General features: G+C 54.2%; 1 protein-coding gene across 4 annotated transcripts in view; it reads left to right on the forward strand.

The window, feature by feature from the left end:
• Positions 1-4,232, forward strand: part of Dhx58 (DExH-box helicase 58) — a 12,123-nt gene extending 7,891 nt beyond the window's left edge. For all 4 annotated transcript variants that reach the window (XM_027947206.2, XM_071603086.1, XM_027947204.3 and 1 more), the window contains exons 10-13: positions 582-743; positions 1,650-1,840; positions 3,214-3,310; positions 3,599-4,232. In XM_027947206.2, the coding sequence (XP_027803007.2) occupies positions 582-743; positions 1,650-1,840; positions 3,214-3,310; positions 3,599-3,784 (636 nt within the window). In that variant the 3' untranslated portion in view covers positions 3,785-4,232. The remainder of the gene's footprint in view (positions 1-581; positions 744-1,649; positions 1,841-3,213; positions 3,311-3,598) is intronic.
• Positions 4,233-25,521: the final 21,289 nt, after the last annotated feature.

Here is a 25,521-nt window from a genome sequence, read left to right on the forward strand (position 1 = left end):
TCCTCCCCCCCTCCCTCCCCATCTTCCTCCTCCCCCCTCCCCTCCCCATCTTCCTCCTCCCCCCTCCCCCTCCCCATCTTCCTCCTCCCCCCTCCCCCTCCCCATCTTCCTCCTCCCCCCTCCCCCTCCCCATCTTCCTCCTCCCCCTCCCCCTCCCCATCTTCCTCCTCCCCCCTCCCCCTCCCCATCTTCCTCCTCCCCCCTCCCCCTCCCCATCTTCCTCCTCCCCCCTCCCCCTCCCCATCTTCCTCCTCCCCCCTCCCCCTCCCCATCTTCCTCCTCCCCCCTCCCCCTCCCCATCTTCCTCCTCCCCCCTCCCCCTCCCCATCTTCCTCCTCCCCCCTCCCCCTCCCCATCTTCCTCCTCCCCCCTCCCCCTCCCCATCTTCCTCCTCCCCCCTCCCCCTCCCCATCTTCCTCCTCCCCCTCCCCCTCCCCATCTTCCCCCTCCCCCTCCCCATCTTCCTCCTCCCCCTCCCCCTCCCCATCTTCCTCCTCCCCCTCCCCCTCCCCATCTTCTTCCTTCTGCTCCCCTCCTCATCTTCCTCCTCCTGCTTTCTTCCTCATCTTCCTCCTCCCCAGGCAAGGGGCCGTGCCCGGGCTGGTCAGAGCTTGTACTCATTTGTGGCAACAGAGGGCAGTCGGGAACTGCGGAGGGAGCTGACCAATGAGGCGCTGGAGGCTCTGATGGAGCAGGCAGTGGCAGCTGTGCAGAGGATGGACCAGGCCGAGTACCAGGCCAAGGTCTGTGGGCTGTCTGGGGAGGGACAGGCTGTTTCTGAACGATCCAAACCTCCACCTGGCAGGTCTGTGTACCCACACACGCTCCCCATGTGTTCCTTTCCCTTGGCAGCTAGCCTTGCTCACCAGGGGGAGGTTTGGATCCTTTAGAAAAAGATAGGGGTCAGGGGCGGGGCTGCTTAGGAAGGCAGTGCTTGTCTCCAAAGGGCCTCCGGAATGAGCCATGTCTGAGGCTTTTCATTTATCCTTACCACTAGACACTTTCTATATCTGTGAGTCCTTCTGGAACCTGGCGGGGTAGGGGGAGCGAAGGCACATGTGCAAGACAAGCCCAGAATCAGGACTGTGTCAGCTCTCCAGAGGCAAAATCACCCTCATCCAGCCTTGTCCAGGGTGGTCCTGTTTGTGCCTGTTGTCCCAGCATAATTATTAATGATGCCCCCTGACAGATTCAAGAAGCAGCTTTGGCCAGGAGTGGTGGCACATGCCTGTAATCCCAGCTGCTCAGGAGGCTGAGGCAGGAAGATCACGAGTTCAAAGCCAGCCTCAGCAACTTAAGTGCCAAGCAACGCAGTGAGACCCTGTCTCTAAATAATATACTAAATAGGGCTAGGGATGTGGCTCAGTGGTTGAGTGCCTGAGTTCAATCCCTGGTACCCCAAAACCAAAACAAACAAACAAACAAAAAAACAGCTTTGCATGAAATCCTAGAAAGAGGGGACAGAGATTCAGTATGAAACCTACTCTTCCCCGATCCCCATAAAATTTTTCTCAAAGGGTTTCAAAACCTGGGAAGATTAAAGAAAGTTCCTTCTGAGTATAAATTATCTGAGGAGTCCTTTGGCCTCTGGAGCATTCCTGGAGTCAGGTCTTATGGGCCCTAGCCATGCCCTGGTATCCCCTTCCCAGATCCGGGATCTGCAGCAGGCAGCCCTGATCAAGCGAGCAGCCCGGGCCGCCCAACAGGAGCATCAGAGGCAGCAGTTTTCAGCGGAGCATGTGCAACTACTTTGCATCAACTGTATGGTGGCTGTGGGCCATGGGAGTGACCTGCGGAAAGTAGAGGGCACCCACCACGTCAATGTGAACCCCAACTTCTCGTAAGACCTGTGGAAGGGGATGGGAAGGAGGGAGGTAGGTAGGATGGGGGACTGCCAATCTCTTCTATCCAGACAGTGCCTTGAGGAGTTAAAGAACATTTTAATCAGTACTGAATTGGTACTGATTTTGCATTTTCTTTTTTTTTTTTTAGCATATATGTGTGGTGATGGGGATCAAATCCAGGGGTGCTTTACCCCCATGAGATGCATTCCCAGACCTTTTTATTTTTGTAAAATTTTGAGGCAGGATCTTGCTAAATGGCTTAGGCTAGCCTCAAACATGCAATCCTCCTGCCTCCACCTCCCTTATAGCTAGGATTACAGGCATGCTGTACTGTGCCCTGCTTAGTTTTGCACTTTCACAGTACTCTGGTCAGATAGGTTTATCCTCATCCCATTTTACAAGTGAGAAAATTGAGACCCAGAGAGACTGAACAACTCGCCCAGCTTCCGTGGCCACTGTGCTCAAGAATTGGAGTTTGGGATGCATGCCCCATGTTGACTGTCCACAAACTGGTCCCCTGGCCCTACCTACTCTGAGGACAACAAGAGAGGCTGGCTGCTCGGGCATGGTGGTGTATACCGGTTGTCTCAGCTCCTCTGGAGGTTAAGGCAGGAGGAGCACTTAAGCCCAAGAGTTCAAGGCCAGCCTGGGCAACCAAGATCCAAGCTCAAAAAGAAAGAAGGAAAAAAAGGAAGGAGAGGCTCAGTTGTCCCTGAGTCATCCCACATCCTTTGTCTCCTAGGGGGTAACCTTGCCCCAGCCTCCACCCATTCATTAGGTGTCTGCTGTATGCCAGGACACTCTGCCAAGGATCTTCACACAAGTTCCCTCTTTGGAGGAGGTAGCCTTTCAAATGGGTTGGGTTTGAATGTGGCAAGATCAGAGGGACAGAGCTGATGGGACACAGGATGGGAATAATTCCAGTTGTCCTGAGTGGAAGGGAACGTGAGTGATGAGGTTCAAAAAGCAGATGGACCAGCCCATGGTGGATGGATGTTGAAGGTGGGCCTGGACAGTCCAGGCTTTATCCAGGAGGCAGTGAGGAGTGTTGGATGGATTCTGAGCAAGGGAATGTCAGGGAAGATATTTCCTTGCAGTTGGTGGGGTCAGGAATAAGGATTGAAGGAAGAGATCCGTCAGACTTTGAAATTTTCCACGTAGGGGATGTTGAGGCCCAAACATGGGTGGAGGGGAATGGCATGAGGCCACACAGGCAGAGCTTATTGAAGATCAGATTTCCTGGCCCTGGGAATTCTGTGCCTCTGGATAGGCAGGTCCAAGACCGAGGCAGAAGCTCAGCCAACTAGAGGGCATGAGGTCTGGGCAGAGTGGGTCCATAAGGGCTGTGTCCACTCCCATTCCCCTTCAGGATCTACTATAATGTCTCCCGGGAGCCCGTGGTCATTGACAGAGTCTTCAAGGACTGGAGACCAGGGGGTACCATTAGCTGTAGGAACTGTGGTGAGGTAAGTGCCTGGGCCATGTCCCAGTCCCCAGAGCTCTGAGCCCTTCTGCAAAAGCCCTCATGTGGGAGAAGGCCTAGCGTCTGCCCCCAGGGAACCCTCATTAGGAAGAGGGAGCCAGCCCTGCCCCAGAAGCTCCCAGTGTGAGGAAGGTGGTCAGGAGCCCACATTTTGATGAGGGTGCTAACTCCCAATCTCGAGTGGGAGGCAGGACTAACACAGAATTCTACCTTGAGGAGAAGAGGCCAATCTGAGGCAGAGACCAGATCCTGCACTCTGTCCCACCCCCAGGTTTGGGGTCTGCAGATGATCTACAAGTCCGTGAATCTACCAGCACTCAGAATCCGCAGCATGCTGCTGGAGACCCCTCGAGGGCGGATCCAGGCCAAAAAATGGTCCCGAGTGCCCTTCCCAGTGGCTGACTTCAACATCCTGCAAGACTGTGCCCAGGGCCTGTCTGATCTTTCCCTGGAATGACTACCTCATCCCTGCAATGTCTGACTCAAACTGCAGGGGGCAGTAGAGTCCACAACAGCCATCATCTTTCTCTGGGAAAAGCCTTGGTCCAAGCCTCTCCTTCCTGAGTCACTAGCCCTGGGCATTGTGCTGACCAGCTACAAAAGAACCCTTGGGCACCCTGGTTGTCTTCAAATCCAACAACAAGGAAGCAACTGGGAGGCCACAGCTCAGCCCCAGGCCCATGGACCCACATATATTCGCCCTTTCTGTCTCTGTCTCTGTTGGTCTCTCTGTCTGTCTCTCTCTCTCCTCTCACTCTCACACATTTGCACTGGATGGAGTTGGGGAAATTGAGGCAGGATAATTGCCATACTGTACTAGGAATAACGTTTCTTTCCTGCCAAAGCTATTTGTTTTCTTGGGGCTCCTCATAAAGTTAAAAATAAAATGGAAAAATGAGTAGAAATGTGTAGTATTTTATTTGTTTTGGTACCATGGATTGAATCCAGGGGTGCTTTACTATTAAGCCACATCCCCAGCCCTTTTTTATATTTTAGAGTCAGAGTTTTGCTTAGTTGCTTAGGTCCTCACTAAGTTGCTGAGGCTGGCTTTGAACTCATGAGCCTCCTGCCTCAGCATCCCAAGCTGCTAAGAAACCAGTTGGGCACCACTGCTTCCAGCCATGTGTGGTATTTTAAAATTAACTTGGTTAAGGTATAATAGATAGGAAACAAACTGCATGTATTTAGAATATGCGATTTTCTGTTTTAACATGTATGTTGCTCTACAATCAAGATATGAACATAGCTGGGCATGGTGGTGCTTGAATGTAATCCCGATGACTTGGGAGACTGAGATAGGAAGATCACAAGTTGGAGGTCAGCCTCAGCAACTGAATGAGAACCTGTCTCAAAAAAATTAAAAGGGTTTGCGATGTTGCTCAGTGATAAAGCATCCCTGGGTTAGACCCCATCACCAAAAAAATAAACTGAACATAGCTATCACCCTCAAAGTGTCCTCATTCCCCATTATAATGCTTCCTCCTACCCCTCCCCACACACTGATCTGCTTGTTGGTAATTTTTAATGTTAAAAAGTCCTTTAATGGGTATCATATAGACTCATTCAGAACAGCATCAATTATCTAAATTTAAGGGCCGGGGGGGTATAGGTCAATGGTGGAGCACTTGCCTAGCACGTGCAAGGCCCTGAGTTCGATCCCCAGCTTTGGGGTGAAGGGGAGACATAAAACAGTCTCAAGTCAAGGCCTATCAAGTATGTGAGGCCTTCCTCCTCCTCTAACCCCCTAACAGATTCTACCCTAATACCCACTTCCTCTCTTAACCCTCAGGTCATCTTCCCCCTGACTGGGGAAAGGTAGAGATCCAGGATGTAAGAGGTGGGCTCAGGTAATTATGGGGGTGGGGACAATTACAAAGACCTACATTTTTTTGTTCTCATTTTAATAAGAAAAAAAAAGGCAAGATCTAGGTTGATTCTTCAGGGAAAGGGCTATTTCTGTAGTAAGAGGCCCAGCAGGCAGGAGTCACCTTCAGAGGAAGGAAGGAGACTAGAGCAGAGATGTGACAGCAGGATGATGGTCCTTCCTGCCATCTAACCTGATTCCCTCCTGCTTTTTCCTTGGTCTTGCCTCAGATGGAAAATAATGCACTCTTCCTCTCCTAACATTTTTTTTTTTTTTTTCTGATCAAGGACTGAAATTTCAGTCCCAGTCTTTTGGGCCTCCATCCACTCCAGAGAGTGTACCTCTCTTTCCCAGGGCCCCTCTTCCTCTCCAGGAGTCCCCCTCTTCCTCCCTTCTGTCCCAACTCTGCCTCCTGGGTCCCTTCTGCCCATCCGCTCCCCACTGTGCCTTGAGTTATTATCCCCTGCCAGCAACGTGCCTTTTACAGGTCAATAAAATTAGCGACTGGGGGCAGAGGGAGGGGGGCAGGGGCAGCGGGGTGCTAAGCTCAGTGGCCTTGAATGTGGCTGGACTCACGAAGTCCGGACGCCTGTCATTCCAGGGCTAAACAGTGACAGCTGAGCGACCTGCGCTGGTGTTGGGGGGAGGGGGGGAGGGCGGGTTGTATTGCAGAGGCAGAGATGCGTGAGGATAAAGATGATCTGGGCACCTAATTGCCCTCTCAGTGGCCTAAGTCCCCATACAGCTGACCCCTGGATGGGGAGCCTACCTTTAGAGGAGGTGTCCCATCTCCCACCCACCCTGCAGGAAAACTTCCTAGAGTTCAGATGGGGCAGACTCAGGCAAGGAGAGGTGTCCAGTCTCGCTGCATCAAGGGAGGGGTCTTCATAGGGCGTCGCTGGGGCTCCAGGGCCTCTGGAAGACGCTGCCTGAAGCAGGGATTTCATGGGGTCCTCAGGATCCATGTGACCCACCCCCTCGGTCCTCAGAAGAACCGGAGCTCCTGGCCCTCCCCAGCGGCCCGGACGCGCCCCCTTCCTCCCCACCTGAAAGTGCCGGCCCACTCCACCCGGCGGAGAAGGGGGTGGGGCTGGGCCGACCCTCCTCGCCCCGCCCCAACCTGGCCACGCCCCCTCCTGCCGGCCCGAAGCCGCGGCGCTCTGAGCTAGGCGAGAGCAGGTGGCCGCTGCGGGCTGCGTCTCTGCCCCTCAGGTAAGACGGCGACGCGGGCTGGTCCACGCCGAGGACCTCGAGGGCAGCACGGGAGAAAAAGGCAGCTCCTTCCACCTACCCTTGCTCTCGTCTCGAACCTGGGGAACCTCAAGGGACAAGTGAGGACATCCCTGTCTGGGCTTAGTGCACGGGACACTGAGCATCTATTGGGTGCTAGTGAACTCTGAGGAAGTTTGAGGGTCCCGGCTAGATCTCCTGGTGCAGCGGGGGGCTCGGAGGGATTGAGAAAGGACTGAGCTCGGCATTGGGCACCCCAGTTTTCTGGAAGAGAGCAGGTTATGGGGAGGGAGTGACTGTAGAGCTCCGGAGTGAGCAACCTTGTTGACCCAGGGTGCCCGGTGCCTCATCCAGGCTCAACCTCTTCCCCTGCGGTAGAGAGTGTGGGGTGACCAGGCAGGGTCTGTTCTGTGGGTAAGTGAGGTAGGAGCCACTGCACAGCTGAGCTGGGGCCTCGGTTTTCTTGTGAGCCCCAGGACACCTGCATCATTTATTTACATCTGCGTACAGATGTGTGTGTGAGAGAGAGGTGAACCCAGAGAGCCTGGCCTGGGATACGACTAAGTGGCCCTCTACCAGAACCAGGCAGTGGACTCAATCACAGATGGGGGCCTTATTGCAAACAGGGTGTGCATCTGCACCCCCACTATTGAGATTTGGGCTTTTAGAAAAGGATCCTGCCTCCCAGGACCTCAAAGAAAGCTTCCTGGAAGAGGAGATCCCAGGCTGACAGTTTGGATGTGACACTTAGAGCTCTGAGCCACAAAGGAGAGGCAAACTTTGGGTCTTGATGAAGGGTTGGGGTAAAGCCGAGAGTGCTGGATTGCAGAACAGAGCAGAGGCAGTGCTGCTATCTGGTTCCAGGTGGGACCCCAGGAACCCTCCAGAGAACATCACAGCCTTTGGACAAAAACAGGTCACAATTGGGAGAAAGGGGCTTCCATGTCTGTCTAGATTCCTCCATTTATTGCCTCCTCCCACACAAACCATCATTGTTAGGAAGTTCTTCCTCCTATCTGACCTTCATCCTTTCTGCTTTGGTGTCAATCCTTTGCTACTAAGAGGTAGTGTGCTATAGTGGGGAAAGTAGAGGTTGGAGGGTTCATTAAAATTGAGTCCTATTGCCTTTACCTACTGTGACCTTGGACAAGTTACTTAACCTTTGAGTTTGCTTCCTCACCTGTAAAATGGGGATAATAATAGAATCCACCTCATAGGGTGGTTGCAGGGATTAAAGGAGAATACGCATGTAAAATGCTTAGCACAGTGCCTGGCGCCTGGTGAGGCTCAACAAGTGTCCCCTCATGTGTAGGACAGCAAAGCCGATCTGCAGGGGGTGGGGTGGGGTGGGGTGGAAATTTTTTTAAAAGTTTGGCCAGAGAAGAATGATGGCCTTCATCATCACCCCCACTAGCCCCTGCCCCCTGCTGGTGTCTGGATCTCTGGCCATGTCTGGGCTACCCAGGGCCCCTCACCTCCTTGCTTAGTCACTCTGTTTGTGTCGCCTTTTATCTCCAGGGTGGGGAGAGGGCCCCGGCCAGGGCAGGGACCAGTAAGCAGCAGGAGCCCACTTGGGGCTGCGCCTCAGTGGAACAAGCTCTGGCTTGGAGACCCAATTTGAGAAAAAAGTGCCCATTTGGCACTACCTCCCCACCCCTCTCTGCCTCCAGAAATCCGAAAGTTGGGATCAAGCCGCACTAAATTTTTCCAGGAAGATAAATAATACGAGTGACTGAAAGTCCTGCCTGGGGATTGTCCAAGCTGCCCTCCAATGGAAAGACAGCTTCAGTCCCTGGCCAGAGCCCAGGGAAGGCTGGGTCCAGTAGCACCCTTAAACCTGGTGAAGGGAGGAGGTGCCCATGCCCTAGGCTGGACGCTTTCAAGGGCTCCACTCCAGTAAGGAGGCCCCAGGATCCAGGAGGTGAATGTGTCTCAGGACTCCGCTCTCCAGACCTGCAGCTTGGGAGGGCTCTGCTGGGATGCTCTCGCTGGATCCCAGTCTGAGCCACTGTTCTCTGAATCCGTTCTCCTGAGGGCAGGTCGTGCCCCTAGAGAGTGTACCTGTAGGCCTGAGGGACAGATGAAAGGGTGGCTGATTGCAGGTGTGCATGGCACTAGGACGCAAGGCTGGGTGTCTGGTCCATGCATGGAAGTCCCTGGCTGCACAGAAAGGACCTGGCAGTGGGACCTGGCAGCGGGTAGGGAGTGGCTGGGGCTAGAGGGAGAGAGGAGCTGTCTCTCTTTACACCACAGTGTCATTCTGGAGCATAACTCCTAAGTGGCAGAGAAATCTGAATTTGAACTTGTTCTTCCAGGTTGTTAGGAAGGTACATTGGTTCTCTTGCCCCAGGCCCTGCAAATGTTGTAGGTGGCATGACGGGGTCGGTCTATGACCACAAGTGCCATTTAGTTAATTCCCTCCCTGCTCTCCCTGTCCCCCAATATAGTAGTGCCCCTCTAAAAGTGGGCTTGGGACAAGCTCACCTAGACCAGAAAGGAGTTTGAAGGTGAAATGAAGATTGTCAGTTGTCACCAACAAGCAGTTCCCCCTTGGGCCTCCTGACCTCATTCTCTACCCCAAAATTGGGACAATTTATAAAAATGTCCTGTGATGCTTGGGTGGGAAAGGATGGGGAGGAGCAGTGGCTTGTCTCCAGAGGATGGCGAGGGGGCGGCCCTCACTGGCCCCAAGGAGTGAGGAGGGAGCCGAGGAGGGCTGCAGCAGTAGGAGGGATGGACACAGGACGGGGGACACCAGGCTAGACACCACCATCCCTGCTGCCCTCCCAGAGGAACTGCACCCACAGCCAGAGGAGGGCCGTGCGTCTTTAATGTGGGTTCTTGAGAGTTTGGATCTTGGGCTTTGGACAAAGACGAGCGTGGGGGCCAGCTGGCTGGGCAGCAGGGGTCATCCCTGGCGGGAACGAATGGCATGTTGATCCCAACTGGAGTTGAATGCCCTGTGGCACCTGACATGCCGTCTGTTCAGAAGACAGAGTCAAGCTGCCTCTTTTGTGGCCGTCTCTGCTCACTCATTGATTCTGATTGGGCTGTTTGGGGACCAACCTGCCACCTTGGCCTCATTAGTTCTATGAGATGCTCAGTGTTACTAGACGCACACACACTCACCTCGGCCCGCATGCCCACCTACACTGACTCACAGCCACCTACTCCAAACACCACTTCAAGTGCCATCTCTGACTTTCCCTTGTCACACACAGTGTGCAGACCCCCCAGGCCCTCCGCACAGTCTGACTCCCTTATCAGTGACTTTTCATTCACCTCAGGTGACCCGCTAGCTCCAGTGGCTAAGGGTTGGCTTACTTGAGGGTGGCTGGGGGCCAGACGCCTGCAGTGATTCAGCTGGGGACAGGAGGCGGCGGCACCGCCCTCCTGGGACTCCCCCCAAGTCCCACGAGGCCTGCTCTTCAGCCCTTGAGCGTCCCTGATCTCCCAGGAACGCCTGCAGGTCCCGAAGCTCTGTCTGTTCTTGGGAGCCTCTTCCTGCCTCAGTCTGTGTGTCTGTCTGTCCCTGCCCCTTGTCCTTCTGTCCTGGCTCCTCTACCTGTCCTCTCCTGTCTCTTCGCTCCTCTTCCTGTCTTTTTCTGTGTGTCTCTCTTATTCTCTCTCCCCCTTGCTTTTTCTCTTTCTCACATGTTTTCCGTCTTTCTGTCTCTCTGTCAGTCTCTCTCACACACACACGTTCTCACATTCAGTTTCTAGTTCTTTCCATCTTTAACTCCCCATCTCAGCCTCTGAGCCTGCATCTGCATTTGGTGGAGCGTCTTGCTGGCTTGAGGAGTCCCAGGGGAACGGGACAGCCAGGTGTCTCTGGGTTGCAGAAGAAGGTGGCAAAGTATCCCGGGGGCTGCTGTCACTTCCTGGCCCTTCCACCTCCGGCAACAGGCAGGAGGGGATTGCCCTGCAGGGACAGATGTTGGCTGCTCTGCTGAGAACTTGGGGACTCTGGCTTCAGACAATGAAATGTTCTTCAGAGACAAGGCTCACGGTCATAGGCCTGGGAGCAGAGCTGAGCGTTCAGAGTGACCAGCAGAGAGTTCCTTGTCTGTCTAATTGACCTGATTGACCTTGTGCTGATGGAAGGATGTTGGGACTGGGAGTCTCCCTCAGAAGAGGCGTTGACCAAAGTGGGGCTGAATCGACACTTTTTTCTTTTTCCTCGAAACAGCCAAACTCAACCCACCCACCCCAGGCCCCAGCCTCCTGCTCCAAACCATCAGTACGCTCCCACCCTGTTCCAACATTTCCGCCAAGTGCCCTGGGCCAGGGGGGCCTGTTTAAACAGCCTCCTGCCCTCTCCCAGCCTCCCTTTCTCCGCTGGCCTCTCCAGTCGCTTCCTGGCTTCTCGCACAGGACCTGCTGTGTTGGCTGGTTTGTTTATTTGACTAACGTTTCCTTGGGTGGGGTGAGGCCTGACTCCACAGACCCTTCTCCCTACTCTAGAGAGGCCCAGGCAAGAGGCCAGGCCCAGCTGCGGCCTGCGCCCACTGTCCATGTCGCCCTCCCTCGGACCCCCAGTTCATTTCCCACACCCTGATCTCAGCTCTGCCCATCTCCTCAGATGCCAGCCCACTCCCTCCCCTGCCCCAAGCTGAACACTTTGGCCTCAGAGGGAAGGCTGGTGGGTCCTCTGGGAGGGGACAGGAAATACCAGGAGAAGGTGCTGGAACAGTTGGAATCGGAACCCTTGGGTTTTCTAGGGGTTCCCAGAGAGGGATGTGTGGGGTGTGGCCTTCAGAATGCGAGAGAAGGCTGCCCACCTGCCTGTGCTCCCTCATTGGCCCAGAGGGAACAGTGATGACCAGAACACTCCAGAGGGCTTAGACCCATGTCCCGAGCAAGCCATCTCCCTGGAAACCCATCCCTTGGATGCCTATGGAATTTGGCCCATAGACAGAATTGCCTTGTCCCGTCCTAGGGGCACCTACAAAGGTGACAGTCCTCTTTGCAGATGACAACCAAAGCTCAGAGGACGAAGCAGTATGCCTAGACTGGATCTTCCATCAGAACCTGGCCTTGACCCCCACAACTCCAGACCCCCCAAAGCCACAGCTCCTCCCCAGCAGGCCTCCAACTGCCCCGTGGGAACAGGGGAGCCACAGACTGCAGCCACCTGCGGCTCTCCTGAGCCTCCCCTCCCCCACCTCCCCTCCCGCCTCACACACCTTCCATTGGTCTCCTGGTCCCTGTGTCTGTGCTGGGAAGGGAGTGCAGAGGCAGGTAGCATTCCTGCGACCTCATTCTGCGACTTGCTGTCCTAGTTACCAGCTTCCTGAGGGGAGTGAAGCTTATAGAGATGACTTTAACCATCTGGGTGCTAATTTGGAATGCAACCGTCCCTAGGTTGAGGCTAGGGACAGCTATTCCGGGTCTGCAAGATGAGGTGTAGGGGTAGAGAGGCCAGAGGGGAGATCAGGAAGTTTCCCCAAATAGCCTGGCCAGCAGCCAAATGTGGGAGCCAGGCCCCAGGGGGAGTGGCCCAGCTCGGGGGCAGCTGGCCAGTTGGCACATGAACATGGCCCTTGGGATATTGGGCACAGGGCTCACATGAAGCACTGTTTTGTCTCCTTTTACTCCTCTCCCGATAAAATGAGTGTCCCTAGAACTTGGTGTCATAACTAAGGCCATGTGTCTCCACCCTGTTTTTCTTTTCTCCCAGAGTCCCATAAACCCCAACCCACTCCCTTGTTCCTCACCCCAGGAACATTGACTAATTCAACAAATGTTTATTGAGCACCTACTAGGTATCACTTGCTAACTTCTGCCCTGGGGACTGAATGAGGAATAAGACAGGTGAATAAGAGAAAAGAAGAAGCCAGGTGTGATAGTGCATACCTGTAATGCCAGCTGGTCAGGAGGCTGAGGCAGGAGGATCACGAGTTCAAAGCCAGCCTCAGCAAAAGCGAGGTGCTAAGCAACTCAGTGAGACCCTGTCTCTAAATAAAATACAAAATAGGGCTGGGGATGTGGCTCAGTAATTAAGTGCCCCTGGGTTCAATCCCTGGTGGTACCAAAGAGAGAGAGAGAGAGAGAGAGAAAGCAGGGAAGAAAATCTACTTTAGCACTGAAGGAAGGCCTCTCATAGAGGGGATATTTCAGCACCAGCCAAGAGAAGCAGGAGAAAGGACCCGGTAGGAAAATGGCCCACAAGACAGAAAGAACTGGCTTTTGAGAACTTGCTGGCTCCAGGGACAGAAAGAGCCCCAGTGTGACTGGGGTATCCTCAGCAAGGTGGGGAGTCATACAAAAATAGATTGGAGAAACACAGAATATTTTGATCTGGACATTTTGACCCCAAGAATGTTTTGAATGCAAACATTTAAAACCAAAACATGCTAACACTGAAGACGTTGGGGTGGGGGGAAGGTGTTTTCCACTTTGAACTCTATTCATCCAACTTCATTCCTTGATCTGATTTTTCCATTTTCCCCCTATGATACAGTTAAACAGATTTCCATGTTTTTCATTCCATTTTAATTTCACCAAAACTATTTTTTTTATCAGCATCAATTCCTTATATAGTTTGCTGCCAGAATTAGATTCATCCATCAATTTGGGAGTTACAGGATCCGGATACGAACGAGGCTGTGCCATTATGTGATTGAATGGGTAACCCCCTCCACTTTGGGAAGATTTAAATTAAAAAATAGATATATTTGTGGTCAAGATTTGATGCTTCTGTCCGTTTTAGTCAATGATGAGTTTCCTCGCATGCAAGAAAGTTCTAGTGGTTGTCAGTGCTACTTCTACCAGTAATATATTTAGTGGCAAGTAGTATTTATATCCCAATTAATCTGTGGGAGGAACCCAGTGGAAGGGGCAGCTGGGAGAGACGGGTTTGAGGGAGGCTGGTGAAGCTAGATCTTCCAGGCTAGGGAAGGGGTGTTCCCAAGGTGGAGGAGACACTGTTGGAGCATTTAGGCAGATGAATGACATGATTGGATTTTTTTTTCTTTTCGGTTTTGTTTTTTCCTTGCTGTGCTGGGGATGGACCTGGGGTCTCATACTAGGCGGGTGTTCTACCACTGAGCTATATCCCCAGCCCAGATTTGGCTTTTTAAAAGCCTCCTTCAGCCAGGTGCAGTGGAGCATACCTATAATCCCAGCGGCTCCAGAGGCTGAGGCAGGAGGATTATGAGTTCAAAGCCAGCTTCAGCCTTAAGCAATTTAGTGAGACCCTGTCTTAAAATAAAGAATTAAGGAGGAGGGCTGGGGATGTGGCTCAGTGGTTAAGTGTTCCTGGGCTCAATCCCTTGTCCCTCCCCCCCCCAAAAAAAATACTCCTTCAGGCTACGTGACAAACTCTGGTAGGAAGAGGAGGTGGAGGGTTGGAGAAAGGGAGACCAGGTGAGGAGACTACTCCCCGCCCCTATTCAGGTAGTAAAGACAAGAATTGAGGAAAGATTAGGAGAGTAGAAAGGACGGTGCAGTCCCTGTCCCATTCCCCAGAGTCCCCACACAGCCCTCCCCACAGAACCAGAGAGACCCTGGGTCTTCCCCAGCCCCCTTCCCCTTAGTATAAAGGCAGCTCCAGGCCTCTGACATCCCAGAATCTGGCCCCCACAGTGTGCACAGGGTAGACACCAAGAGCTGAGGCGGCCTCCCTGGGACTCCCTCCCCGGCTCCCCAGCTCCCCCCACGCTGAACATGGCTGCTGCCAAGGGTCTGGGAAGCCCTCCTGAGGTTTCGGTGGGGGACAGGAAGGGATGGGATGGGCCCTCCAACCCAGAGTCACGTGGCTGGAGCTGCCGGGCAGCCACAGACCTGGCGGAGAAACAGACCCAGACACAGGGTGCTTGTCCCACTGTGGCTCCGAGCTCGGGGTGTGACCCTGGGTAGGAGTACAAAGGGGCCTCTGTTGATGTGGGGCACGGAGCCCACCTGGGCCAGGCTAGGCATCTGAGCAGGGAGGGAGGTGGCCTGGGGTGCTGGAAGGGAGAAGGCTTGAAGGGACACAGACCTGAGGTTTGGAGTGTCTTCTGGGGCAAGTCACTTCTTGATGCTCACCTTGCTCACCTATAACATAGATATCTGAATCCCACGTGGTCAGGACCCTCACATGGTGATCACTATGTGCCTATTTGCTAAAAGCTTTATTGACTCATTGAAGCCGATAACGACCCACTAAGTGAGGTACTATTTATCCTTATTTGACAGATGGGGAAACTGAGGCATGGGGGTGGTCAAAGGCATGCAGCGAGGAAGTAGCCGAGGTAGGATTCGAGCCCAGGGGTATGGCGGACCACCCTGCTTCTGGGAAGGGATGGACATCTCTTAGACCAGGCACCTGAAGTGGATGGAGGGGTCCTCGGTCTTCACTGAGATGGAGGGGCACTTCCAGGATGACCTGGCCATAACTGTACCTTGTCTCCTGTGCCTGGGTTAGACCCTTAGGGCAGAGCAAGGGGGCAGCAGAAGGGAGACAGTCCGACTCCCCAGGAGGAATCCCAGGACCAGAGCCCCAAGGCAGGTGGTGGAGCCGGGATCAAGAATGGCAGGTCACAACCCGACCGCTCTTGGTCCAATTGTGGAAACCATGTGGAGGCTGGGACATTCCTTTAACAAGGATGGTTCGTAATCTGTGAGGCACCAGGCTGGGTGCCCTGTGCTATGGACAAACCAGCTCTGCCCCCTGGCACCCAGGGTCCAGCCAGACACCAAGTACAAGGCCCAAGCTCGGGGCCCAGACATGCCCCCTAAATGCATCTCTACATCGTCTGCCCTTCGGAATCATCGGGATGCTTGCTGAAAAAGGCAGAACTGGGCCTCACCCTTTAAGCTGGAGGCCCTGGGACCTGGCAAAGCAAGCCACAAGTTCCCCAGTGGCCCAGCATGTACTCGGAAGCCTGCCAGGCGTGAGGGTCTCACCCTCAGCCTCACATCAGAATCACCTGAGCACCATTTAAATGTCCTGACGCTCAGGACGCACCCAACCCAAGCCCGTCAGAACCCTTGGGACTCAGGCCTCAGAAGTTGCCCGAGCTGCCCAGGTGGTTCCACTAGTGACCATAGCAGGGACCCCCAGGCAGGCCTGCCCCTCTATCAGCCAGATCTGGGCTGAACTGTCCCCTCCACAGAGAGGCCCTGCCTGACCACCGGTCTTCAAGCCTGACGTTTATTGAGCAAATGCATCGAGCTCCTGCTCCTGCTCCGTGTCAAGCACCAAGGGCGACACTATCCCTATATGACCTCTCAGTTGTCCCCACAGCCCCACCAGGCACCGACTGTTGGGCCCATTTTACAGTTGGAGAGGTGAAATAACTTGCTCCCGGCCTGACGGCTCCAGAGGCCAGGTTCTGTCCTCTGTGGAGGCTTAGAGCAGCTCTGCTGGGGAGCCTCTGGGGACTGCGGGGAGGGCCTGGGGCACAGGACGTGTTGACACAGCCCTTCCTCTTGGAACCCCTCAGCGGGTTGGAAAGGCCCCTTCTTCCTGCTCTGCTGTGTGCTCAGGCCCTCGCGCTGATCGAAAGGAGGCGCCTTGATGTGGTCAGAGCTGCTCCCTGGCCAACAAGGTGGGCCACGGCCACCCCACCGTCTCCCTGCAACGGGCATGGAGGCCTCCCCTCCTTCCTGCCCCGGACCCGATTCTCAGGGTCATGCTCAGCCTCCCACCTCCCTCCTTAGTGGGTTAGGTGGTTTTTCACTGTGAGGGAGGGAAAAGGACCCAAGGCCCAGTGGGGGGGACGGGGAGGGTCCTGCTGGACAAACTAATTAAATAAAAGCTTCAGGAAATGAAGGGTGGGTCAAGGAGGTCTTAATTTCTGCAGGGTTGATCCTGGCAGCTTGTCAGGGCCTCTGCAGGCATCTTCTAAATGCAGCTCTTTAAGTAAGAGGGGAGGTAGCCAAGGTCCAGTGAGGACCCAAGGACCCTCAGCCTCCATCTTCCTTTCCAGGGGGCAATATGAGGAAGTCCTCTGGGTAAGCTGACCACCTCCTAGACTGCTGCTGGAAGAGGTTGTCCCTCCTGTTAGACACCCCAATTCCCAGCTTTGTTTCTTCCAGTTCTGGTTCTCCTGCCCCCCGGAGGCAGCTCTGCCAAGCTGGGTAAGGTTGAGATAATTTCCATTGCGTTGGCAACAAACACAAATTGGGTGCAACTCTGGACTGCGAAGGAGTGGGGCTAGCTGGCAGCTTTGGGAGGCAAGATGAAGGGCAAGAGAGGAGGGGCCTGGACGTTACAACGGGCACCTGAGGTTGGGTGAGGGGATCTGGATGGAGTTTTTGGCATTTGATCCAGATCAACTTGTCTTCCTTTTCCTTTTTCTCCCCCATTGGTTTCCAATGCACAGCTGTGAGGAAGTTCTTTCTGCAGTCTAATCCCTCCTGCTGTAAATAATGATTTCATCCCTCATGTAGCAAGGGGTATTTTGCAGTTTGCAGGATATTTTTTACATGTTATCTTCCTTAATTTTCTCAGATGTCAGCCTTGGATCAGGGAAGTTATTATTAGGTCTTGTTGTTATTATTACCCCACTTTACAGGTTGAAAAAAAGAACAAAAAAACAGAGAGGGGCCGAGTCTGCCCAATTCCAGAGTAAGCCTGTTCCTCCAAATTATACTGGCAGACACATTTATCCCACTCCCCTGCAGCTTCCCCTTCCATCTCACCCCAATTCAGAAGCTGCTGGGCCCTGGAGAGGTCATCTGGTCCATCCCCCTGCCTCTGGCTGTGCCGACGGGAGCCTCCTGGGACCTGGATCTGTAACCCCTCCCACTGTGGCCAGGAGAGGGGGCGGTGGGGAAGTCAGGGAGTGAGGGTGTCAGCTGCTGGGCCTCTTTTTTGAGCAAAGCCTTTGAAAGTTTAATGTGCTAATCTCTCCTGATTACTGCACACCGAGCACCTCCAGCTCGGACCTCCAGCTCGTCCAAGAACCCATTACACACCTCACTGAGGAGCAGGTTGAGGGCGCTGGACTGGGACCTCCGCCCCACCCTCCGCCCCTCCTGCGCTGGGAAGGACCATGCACCTCGTTTCCTAGATCTTCACAGGGATCAGGTGGGCCTCCTTCGAGACCTGGACCAGGAGGTCCCAACCCTTCCCTTTGACATCGGGACATTTAATATTCTAGAAAGGTGCTTCTGAGGAGTCTGGTTAGGAGGCTGCTGGGACCCGGGAGGTCATCCTGTCGTCCCACCCGATTTATGGCTGGGAAACCAAGGTGGGTTGCTGCCGTCTCGACATCACCTCTGCCTAGAAGCAAACCAATTAGCACCGTGTCTGATTCTGTGTTCCCAGCGCCTGTCTTGTTATTGGGGATTTATGTCCCGGTCACCGTGAAGGACGGAGGAGCGTCCGGGTTTCCATTGGGGGCAGCCTGGCCAGTGATGGCAGGAGGTGGTGCCCGTCTTGCTTGGGGCAGGATGGGGATTTGATTTCAGGGGGATTTGCAACCAGTGGGGAGCCGCCCTGGCCACATGGTGGCTCTGGGCTATTTTAGGAGGCAAAGGATGGGGGAGGGGAGGGGTGGCCTTGTTCAAGTCAGGATTGAATCTGCCCTTTCAGTGGGAGCAGAAAGGACCCAGGATGCATGGGGTGGAGCAGGCTGGCCCACGGCTGGGGCTTCTCCCACCTTCTTGGAACCCAGAATTAACACTGCATATCCTGACCCCAGTCTGGGCTCTCAGCAGATTGGAGAAACTGCTGGTGGGACAGGAGACCGTGGCTCCTCACCTGAACCCTGGTAACCCGGGGCCCTTGGTGTTATTATTAAGAACAGTCACTGGAACCATCTCATATCCCTTTGCAGAATAAGTTATATTTATTGAGCCCTCAGGGGAATCCCCTGGAGCAGGGAAAAGGAGCTGCGGCTCCCTTTCTGCATGGGCCCCTTCCAAGTTTGGCTAATGTTGGTTACATAAGTCTGTCCACCTCTTTGAGCCTCAGTGTCCCTGCGTCCAAAGCGGGGACCAGAAACACCTAATTAGTGACACCCACTATTATTTGGTCACCTATGATGTTGGGCGTTCCACAGGCATGATCTCACATCGCCCTTTACAATGTATTAAATGTTTTACAGATAAGGAAACTGAAGTTCAGAGAGGGGAAGTAACCTGCCCAAAGTCACACAGCCAGAGCAAGTCACCTGATCCATTTTCTTTCACACCTGTAGTTGAGCTGCTTTATTCCTCAAATCCAGCCATGTGGATTGGTTTCCCTCTGAGTGCTGGGCACTGATTTGGGGCTGGGGATTCATACATAGACAGAAGAGGGGAAGAGGAGATAAGGGGATGAGACTGGGCATTGGTAAGAACTGGACTAGCCAAACGGGAGACTCAGGGGTTTTATTTAGACTCTGGGTCATTCTCTGGCCAGAGGAGGGCAGTAACTGGAAAGGGGGTGTGGGGACTGAATCCTTCATTGAGCCAGGGGTAGGTGGGCAAGGGAGGGCCAGCACCACAGAGCACTATTACTATGTAAAGGTTTTCTTCCTCCTCACCCTACCTTTAGGGGGAAAAGTCACTAGGCATACTGTGATGAGGCCTTTGGGGGCACCTTGGCATAGAGGAAAGAGCTGAGACTTTGACCCCAATCAGATGAGGTTCAAATTCCAGCTCCGCCTCCCTAGCTGTGTGACTTGGACAGGTAAATTAACCTCTCAGAGCTTCTCTGTCTGCATCTGCAAAATGTGGAGAGTCCTGGTGACCTTTCGATGGTATAAGGAGGATAAAACGAGTTGATAAAGGTGTGAGAAAGGTCTGGAACACAAACAGTACTGTTTTGTGTGTGTGTGTGTGTGTGTGCAGGGTTGGTGTTTAGGGCTGTGTTATCCTAGGTAACTAGGTGAAGCCATGTCTTTGTGGGTGGCCCTAAGCTAGCACCTGTGGTCATGCCGAGTGATTTCAACAGGCTGGGCAGAACAGAGAGCCAGCTGCATACACATAAGTTCTGGTGCTTACAGATTGAGAAATCACTCTGGGCTGGGGCTGTCGCTCAGTATTCGTCCTGTGGCAGAGCCCCTCCTTCGGGAAGCCTTCTGGGATGTGGCTCCCTCTCTTGTAAAGTTGCCTAGCATGTGGGAGGCCCTGGGTTCCATCCCCAGCACTGAAAAAAAAAATCTAATTAAAAAAAAAAGAAAAGAAAGAAAGAAGGGGAGAGAATAAAATGGAGGAAGGAAGGGGGAAAGGAAGAAGGAAAAAAGAAAAAATAAACTCCAAGGGAGCAGGGCATGGCGCACACACCTGGAATCCCAATGACTCTGACTTGGGAGGCTGAAGCAGGAAGATCACAAGTTCAAGGTCAACCTCAGCAAATCAGTGAGTCCCTGAGCAACTTAGGGAGACCCTGTCTCAAAATAACAAGAGCTGGGGATGTGGCTCAGTGGTTAAGCACCCCTAGGTTCCATCTCCAGTACCAAAATCCTGGGGGGCTGGATCACCCCAAGTTTCATGGACCCTCAGCTCAGTGTGGAGCTAATTCAAGTCCGCAGAAGAAGTTAAGGGGCGGCAGCATCAATAGAGGACTGGGTGGAGGCCCGAGGAGGTGCTGGTCTGTTCTCAGGAGGACAGGGAAAGCCGGAATAAGTTCAGAGGGGTGTGGCTGGGGTAACGAAGAACTTGGAAACCATCCACTCCGCCAAGCTCTATTAAGTTGATAACTCGGGTCAGGTACTGCGCAGAAAGGAAAGTCCCAGAATGACCCTGGTTGGGGGAGGGGCTCAGTGTCCTGGGGCAACTGATGCAGGGTTTGGGGGAGACAGTTGACCTGGTGATAAATGCAGTAAATAAATGGTCCCAGGGCTGGGATGGTAGCTCAGTGGTTAGAGCGCTTGCCTAGCATGGGTGAGGCACTGGGTTTGATTCTCAGCACCACATATAAATAAATAAAATGAAAGTCCATTGACAATTAAAAAACATTTAGAAATAAATGGTCCCTAACCCACTCAAGATGCCCTGGGAGAATATCGGTAGCCACCTCTTTGAAAACTTCCTGGAGGAGGAGGCTGTGTCACACTACTGAGGAAGATGGGTCTCTTTAGCTGGGAGAGGAGAACTCTCTGGAAGAAGCTGGCAGCCATGCGGCCTGACTGTGAAGGTGGAGTGCACCTTTCCTGTCACCAGGGAGTAGATCTAAGATCCCTGGGTGGGCATTATTGGAAGACAGATTGCACCCCCCTCCAGGAAGGTATTAGTTAATAGTGCAATGGCCCTCTCTGGTGAGCTAGTGAGCTCCTTGTCATGGGCATGTTCAAGCAGAGACCGGAGACTCAGGGTTGCTACAAAAGGGACAGGGTGACCTCTAAGATCCCTTCCAAGTCCGAGCAACTGCAGTTCTCCATTGACAGACACTGGGTGTGGACAGTAAGCAGTGTAGATCAAGTTCAAGGATGAGGGACCGTGGGGTGGCCAGTACACAGGGTATATACCGTGGTTGTCATGACCAACCTGGATTTACTTTTGTTGAAAAAACTTTCTGGCAACTGTTTTATTGAGACATAGTTCGTGTACCACACAATTCACCCATTTAAAGTGTTCAGTCTTGGGCTGGGGCTGTAGCTCAGCGACAGAGTGCTTGTCTAGCATGCATTCGGTCCTCAGTACCATAGTAAATAAATAAATAAATAAATAAATAAAGGCATTCTGTCCATCTACAACTACAAAAAGAAATTTTTAAAAATGAAATAAAATTGTTCAGTCTTTAAAGTGGAAATGAATTCATTCATTCATTCATTCATTCATTCCACAACTGTTTATTGAGCATCTGCTAGGCATGCATCAAGCTTTGCGCTGGTGTTTTGGAGGAAATAAAGGCCCTGACCTTGGGGGCAAGACAGGTAAATGTCAAAGGAGAGAAATGCAACCTGGGAGCTGGACTCAGAGGGAAATATACAGGGTGCGAGATGAAGCATGATGGAGCAGGGAAAGGGGGGCCTGGGGAGGGAACACCTGAGCTGAGGCCTGAGTTTCCAGGAGCAGCTCTGTGAAGGTCAAGGGTGTGTTCCAGGCTGAGGGAACAGCCAGGGCAAAGGCCCTGAGGCAGGCTGAGTCCGTGTGTAGAAGAAGACCAGGAAGACTTGCTGGGAGTGGGTGGCAGCTCAGTGCCCTACTCCTGTGGTCAAGGCATGGAGGATGCTTCCACCTGGGACTTGTCTCTGGTCACCTGTCCACCCCAGCCTGCCCTAAGAACAAGGATGGTTGAGCAGCACGTGAGTCTCTCTGGATTCCAGGGTCCTTTCTCTGCCTTTTACTCTCTTACTCATCATTTCCCTAATATGGAAGGTGGCAGGACTCTTGGGTCATGCCACCAGCCCTGCCTCCTGCCCTCTCTGGTTGTCTTCATGCACCTGTGTGCACGTCGCACCCTGGGTGCTGATTCTGTAAGGGAATCAGAAATGACCCTCAGCCACCCATACTGAAATCTCCCCAGCAGGCTTTCCTGCTGTCCCCTGACCCCAGGGCCCTTTCCTAGGAGCAGACTGGAGACTCCCATTTGGTGCTCACTTATCTTGTGACTTTGGATCATCTACTTTCATGTTTTCCTTTCCTGGTCTGTGAAATGCAGACCAAACCGCTTTGGGCAGAATGGTTTTGAGGATTGAGTGCATGGCTCCTGTCACCTTTTAGGTGCTTCATGAATGTCACCTTCCTCCTTTTCCTCCCCAAGTTTACTCCCGCACACACCCCGGCAAAAGAAAAAAAAAAAAAGAGGGACCAGGCCCTGGTGAGCCAGAGGGAGGGAGGGTACTCACCCATGGGTCCTTGTCCCCTGCTGAGCCCCTCGGCGCCCCTCTTCCCCGCGCTCTCCTGGCCCGGGCTAGGGCGGCGGCTCCTGGCACCTGCTCTGCCGCCCGGGGGCGGGCTCGGAAGACGCTCGGCTGCCTCGGGACGAGCCGGGCCCGGGACGGGCCAGCCGCGCACCTCCGCATGTCCCCGGTGGCCGCGGGCGGGCGGCGGGGTGCAGCCGGCTCGCGTCGGGAGCGCTGCTCAGGCGGGAGCCCGCGCCGGACTCGGACCCTCGCTCCTGGCTCCGCATCCCCGGCCGACGCGCTGCCGGGACTGAGCCGGCGGGAGGGGACGCGCCGCGTGGTCCCCTGTACATGGTTAGGTAGGTTTGGGGACAGCGGCGAGGCTCCTAGCCCGCTTTGCTTCGGGTGGCTGGGTGGGGACAAAACAGTAACTTAACCAAAACTGAAGTCGGGAAGAGGACCCCAAAGGGTGATGAAGGCAAGATGGACTTCAGCTCCCGCTCTGCCGGTGGTCCCCAGCCTCCTCTCCCGGGGGTCCCCAGCCTCCTCTCCCCCCAACACCCTTCCCTGGTGACGGGCTTCACCAGATAACCCCCGTGGTTTCCCTCAGGAGTTGTGAGAGTCCAACTGTCCACCCGCCCCTACGAGCCCCGGGATGGAATAAATGGAAGGGTGGGGGAGGGGAGAGCTAGTAACTTAGAGTGCGAGGAACTCACCAGCCCCACCCACACCTGATCATCACAGGCGTCGGAGGCCTTATTCCCCCTACACCCCTGAGCTGAATACCCCTTCTTCAGGCAAGAGGCAGAGGGGTCATTCCTGTGGCTGCCCTGCCCACATCACAGCTCCTAAACATTCCTAGGACCGCCCAACCCTCCGCCCATGCTACCAGGACTCGCTGGCTGGTGGGGTTATCATGGGCAGGCAATGGGGTTTGGAGATGCTACTCTTCTTGGTCCTATAGGGAGGTGGTCTGGAAGAGCAGGCAGTGTATGAGGCAGAGCTGGGCCAGGATCCTGGCCCCTGGTGTGCCTAGGAAGGGCCTGGGGCTCCTGAATGCTGAGAGTTAGCAGGACAACAAGCTGGGTTTCCTAGCTTTGCCTGGCAGCAGAGGGAAGAAAGGGGGTATGGAGGCTACTCCTCCCTCTCTCCTCCCACATCTTGTTAGAGGCAGATGCTCTAGTTTACCACTGAGGGCCCTGGAAGGAGAGACACAGGTTAGATAGCAAGAAGAACTTCCTGAGGGTGGATCTTCTTCAGGAGGAATCTCACTGGCCAGGAGAGACAGCCCTATCTTTGGGGGCATCAGGAGGAAATGAAGCTCTCTGGGGCACCCAAACAATAGGGCATGAGGACAGCAGAACAGGGAGAGGAAGTGACAGAGGATGTGACTTCCCCATGCTCCCTCACCTCCTAAGCCCTGTCTCTCCCTTCCTGGGAGCCAGCGTGGACTTTCAGTGCCTCAGCCAGCTCACTCCCAAATCCTCTGCACCCAGAAATCCCAAGGGAGGTAACAGGTTTCCTCTGTTACTACTCTAGATAGGAAGACAGACATGGTTGCCTTGATTTTGTCCCATGGAACCCTGCACCAGTTCCCTGATACCTGGTGAGCTATTGTCCCCTCCCAGTCCTCCTGTTCTGGCAAAGCAGGACTGTGTGGGGGGCCCCCCTGCAAGGCTGACTCTATACTGGCCATCCCACTCCTTTAGGTGGGAATCCATGGCTCCTCTGGGGGTCTCAGGGTATGATTGTGGGGGACCCCAGTTTCCTGGGCCCAGGATGGTCAGGGTGATTGTCATGTATGTCATGTACCAAAGAAAAATGGTTTTCCTTTCTTTTTCCTGGAAAAGTGTCAGCCCTGGGAGGAGGCGAGGGAGGGGGAGGGTAGAGAGGCCAGAATGCTCCCTAGTGACTCCTCTGGGACACTAAGGGGGCATCCAGGCCCAGAAAGGTTCACTTTCTGCTAGGATAGGAAAAAACAAAGCTTCTCAGGGTCGGTGGGGAGGGGCTGGGTCCCATACTCCTTGTCTGTGACCACATGAGTGACTTGGATGAGGCTGCCAGGGTCCTTATCCCGTCCCTGCATCCGAACAGGGAGTCCTGATCCTATTCGCTTGCCAAACCTCAGCTGCCTCATTTGGAGGGCCTCTTGGGCTGTTCTGAGGATGAACAGAGATGGTGTTTCTACAGCGCCCTGCAGGGTGATGGGCACTTGCCACCCAGTGGAGCTTTTCCCAGCCTGGGCCTTCCTGTGGCTAGGGAAGGCTCCCGAGGCTTGGCCTCCAGCCCTTCCACCTGAGAGGCAGCTGCTGTGTTGCCACCACAACTCTGCAGGCAAAGGACCCAGGAGATTAGCTTAGTCCAGCCCTCTCTCTTTTAAGACGGGGAAACCAAAGCCCAGATGGGCAGGGACTGGCCCAAGGTTGGCCAGCCAGCCAGCCAGGCTCCCTTCTCAGAGCCAGGGCCTGGAAGCTGGCTGGGGAAGGCAGGAGGGTGGCTACTGGCAGAGGTGGGGGAAAATGCCAGAGTGTAATTGGGCTCATTAAGGGTTTGCTGAGAGAGCCCTTCATGCCCTGCCAAAGTCTGGGGAGAGGCCTAGAACCTTCCTCTCCAGTGACTCCTTTAGGAGAAACAGTCTTTTCCTGAGGACCTCCTCCCCAGGCTGCTTTGGAGACAACCGGTGCTCCGTGCTTTGAGGCCTCCAAAGACCTTTCCCATCCCATCCTCTTTGGATGAACAGGCAGTGACTGAGGACCCCTCTGAAATCCAGGGCCCTGAAGTGGTGAAGATGGAAGCCTGGGGTCCCTCCTGAGTGCTCCCTCTACCCGCTGCCCCCAGTTCTACAAGGGGTCACAGGCAGACAGAGCCTACCCACCTCTTGTGTGAGCCAGGCTTCCAGGAGGTGGCTGGCTGCACAGCCTCAGCCTACCTCTCAGGGAAGGTGGCAAGCAGATTTATCCTCTTCCTGTGTAAATCCCAGACAGAGAGGTTCGTGGGTCCACGCATGCTCTTTTTCTCTGCTCTCACTTTATGCTTCCTTCCTGCCTCTTTGGCTCTGGCCCTACCTCTTTCCTCCCAGGTTATGGCACCTGACACCAGGGCCACATGGGAGCTGCGCAGGCCTGAGCCTCCTAGGATCCTCGCTCTGAGTCTGCAGCCCCTGCCCCCCAACCCAGCAGTAGTTCCAATCAGGGCTTGGTGGGCTATAGGGAGTGGTGGGGTAGTGCAGTGGTTAAGGCCTCTGAGTCAGACAAGTGAAAGTCGAGGTCCAGCCCAAGATGTCACAGCCTGCCCGCTCTGATCTGTGGAGTGACAGGTTGATAACAGTGCCCATCTCACGGGGTTGTTGTGAGGCCCTATGTAGGGGCTGGGGGTGTACTCAGTGGTAGAGTGCTT

This window comes from Marmota flaviventris, chromosome 17 (assembly GCF_047511675.1).
Source record: "Marmota flaviventris isolate mMarFla1 chromosome 17, mMarFla1.hap1, whole genome shotgun sequence".
Classification (NCBI taxonomy): Eukaryota; Metazoa; Chordata; class Mammalia; order Rodentia; family Sciuridae; genus Marmota; species Marmota flaviventris.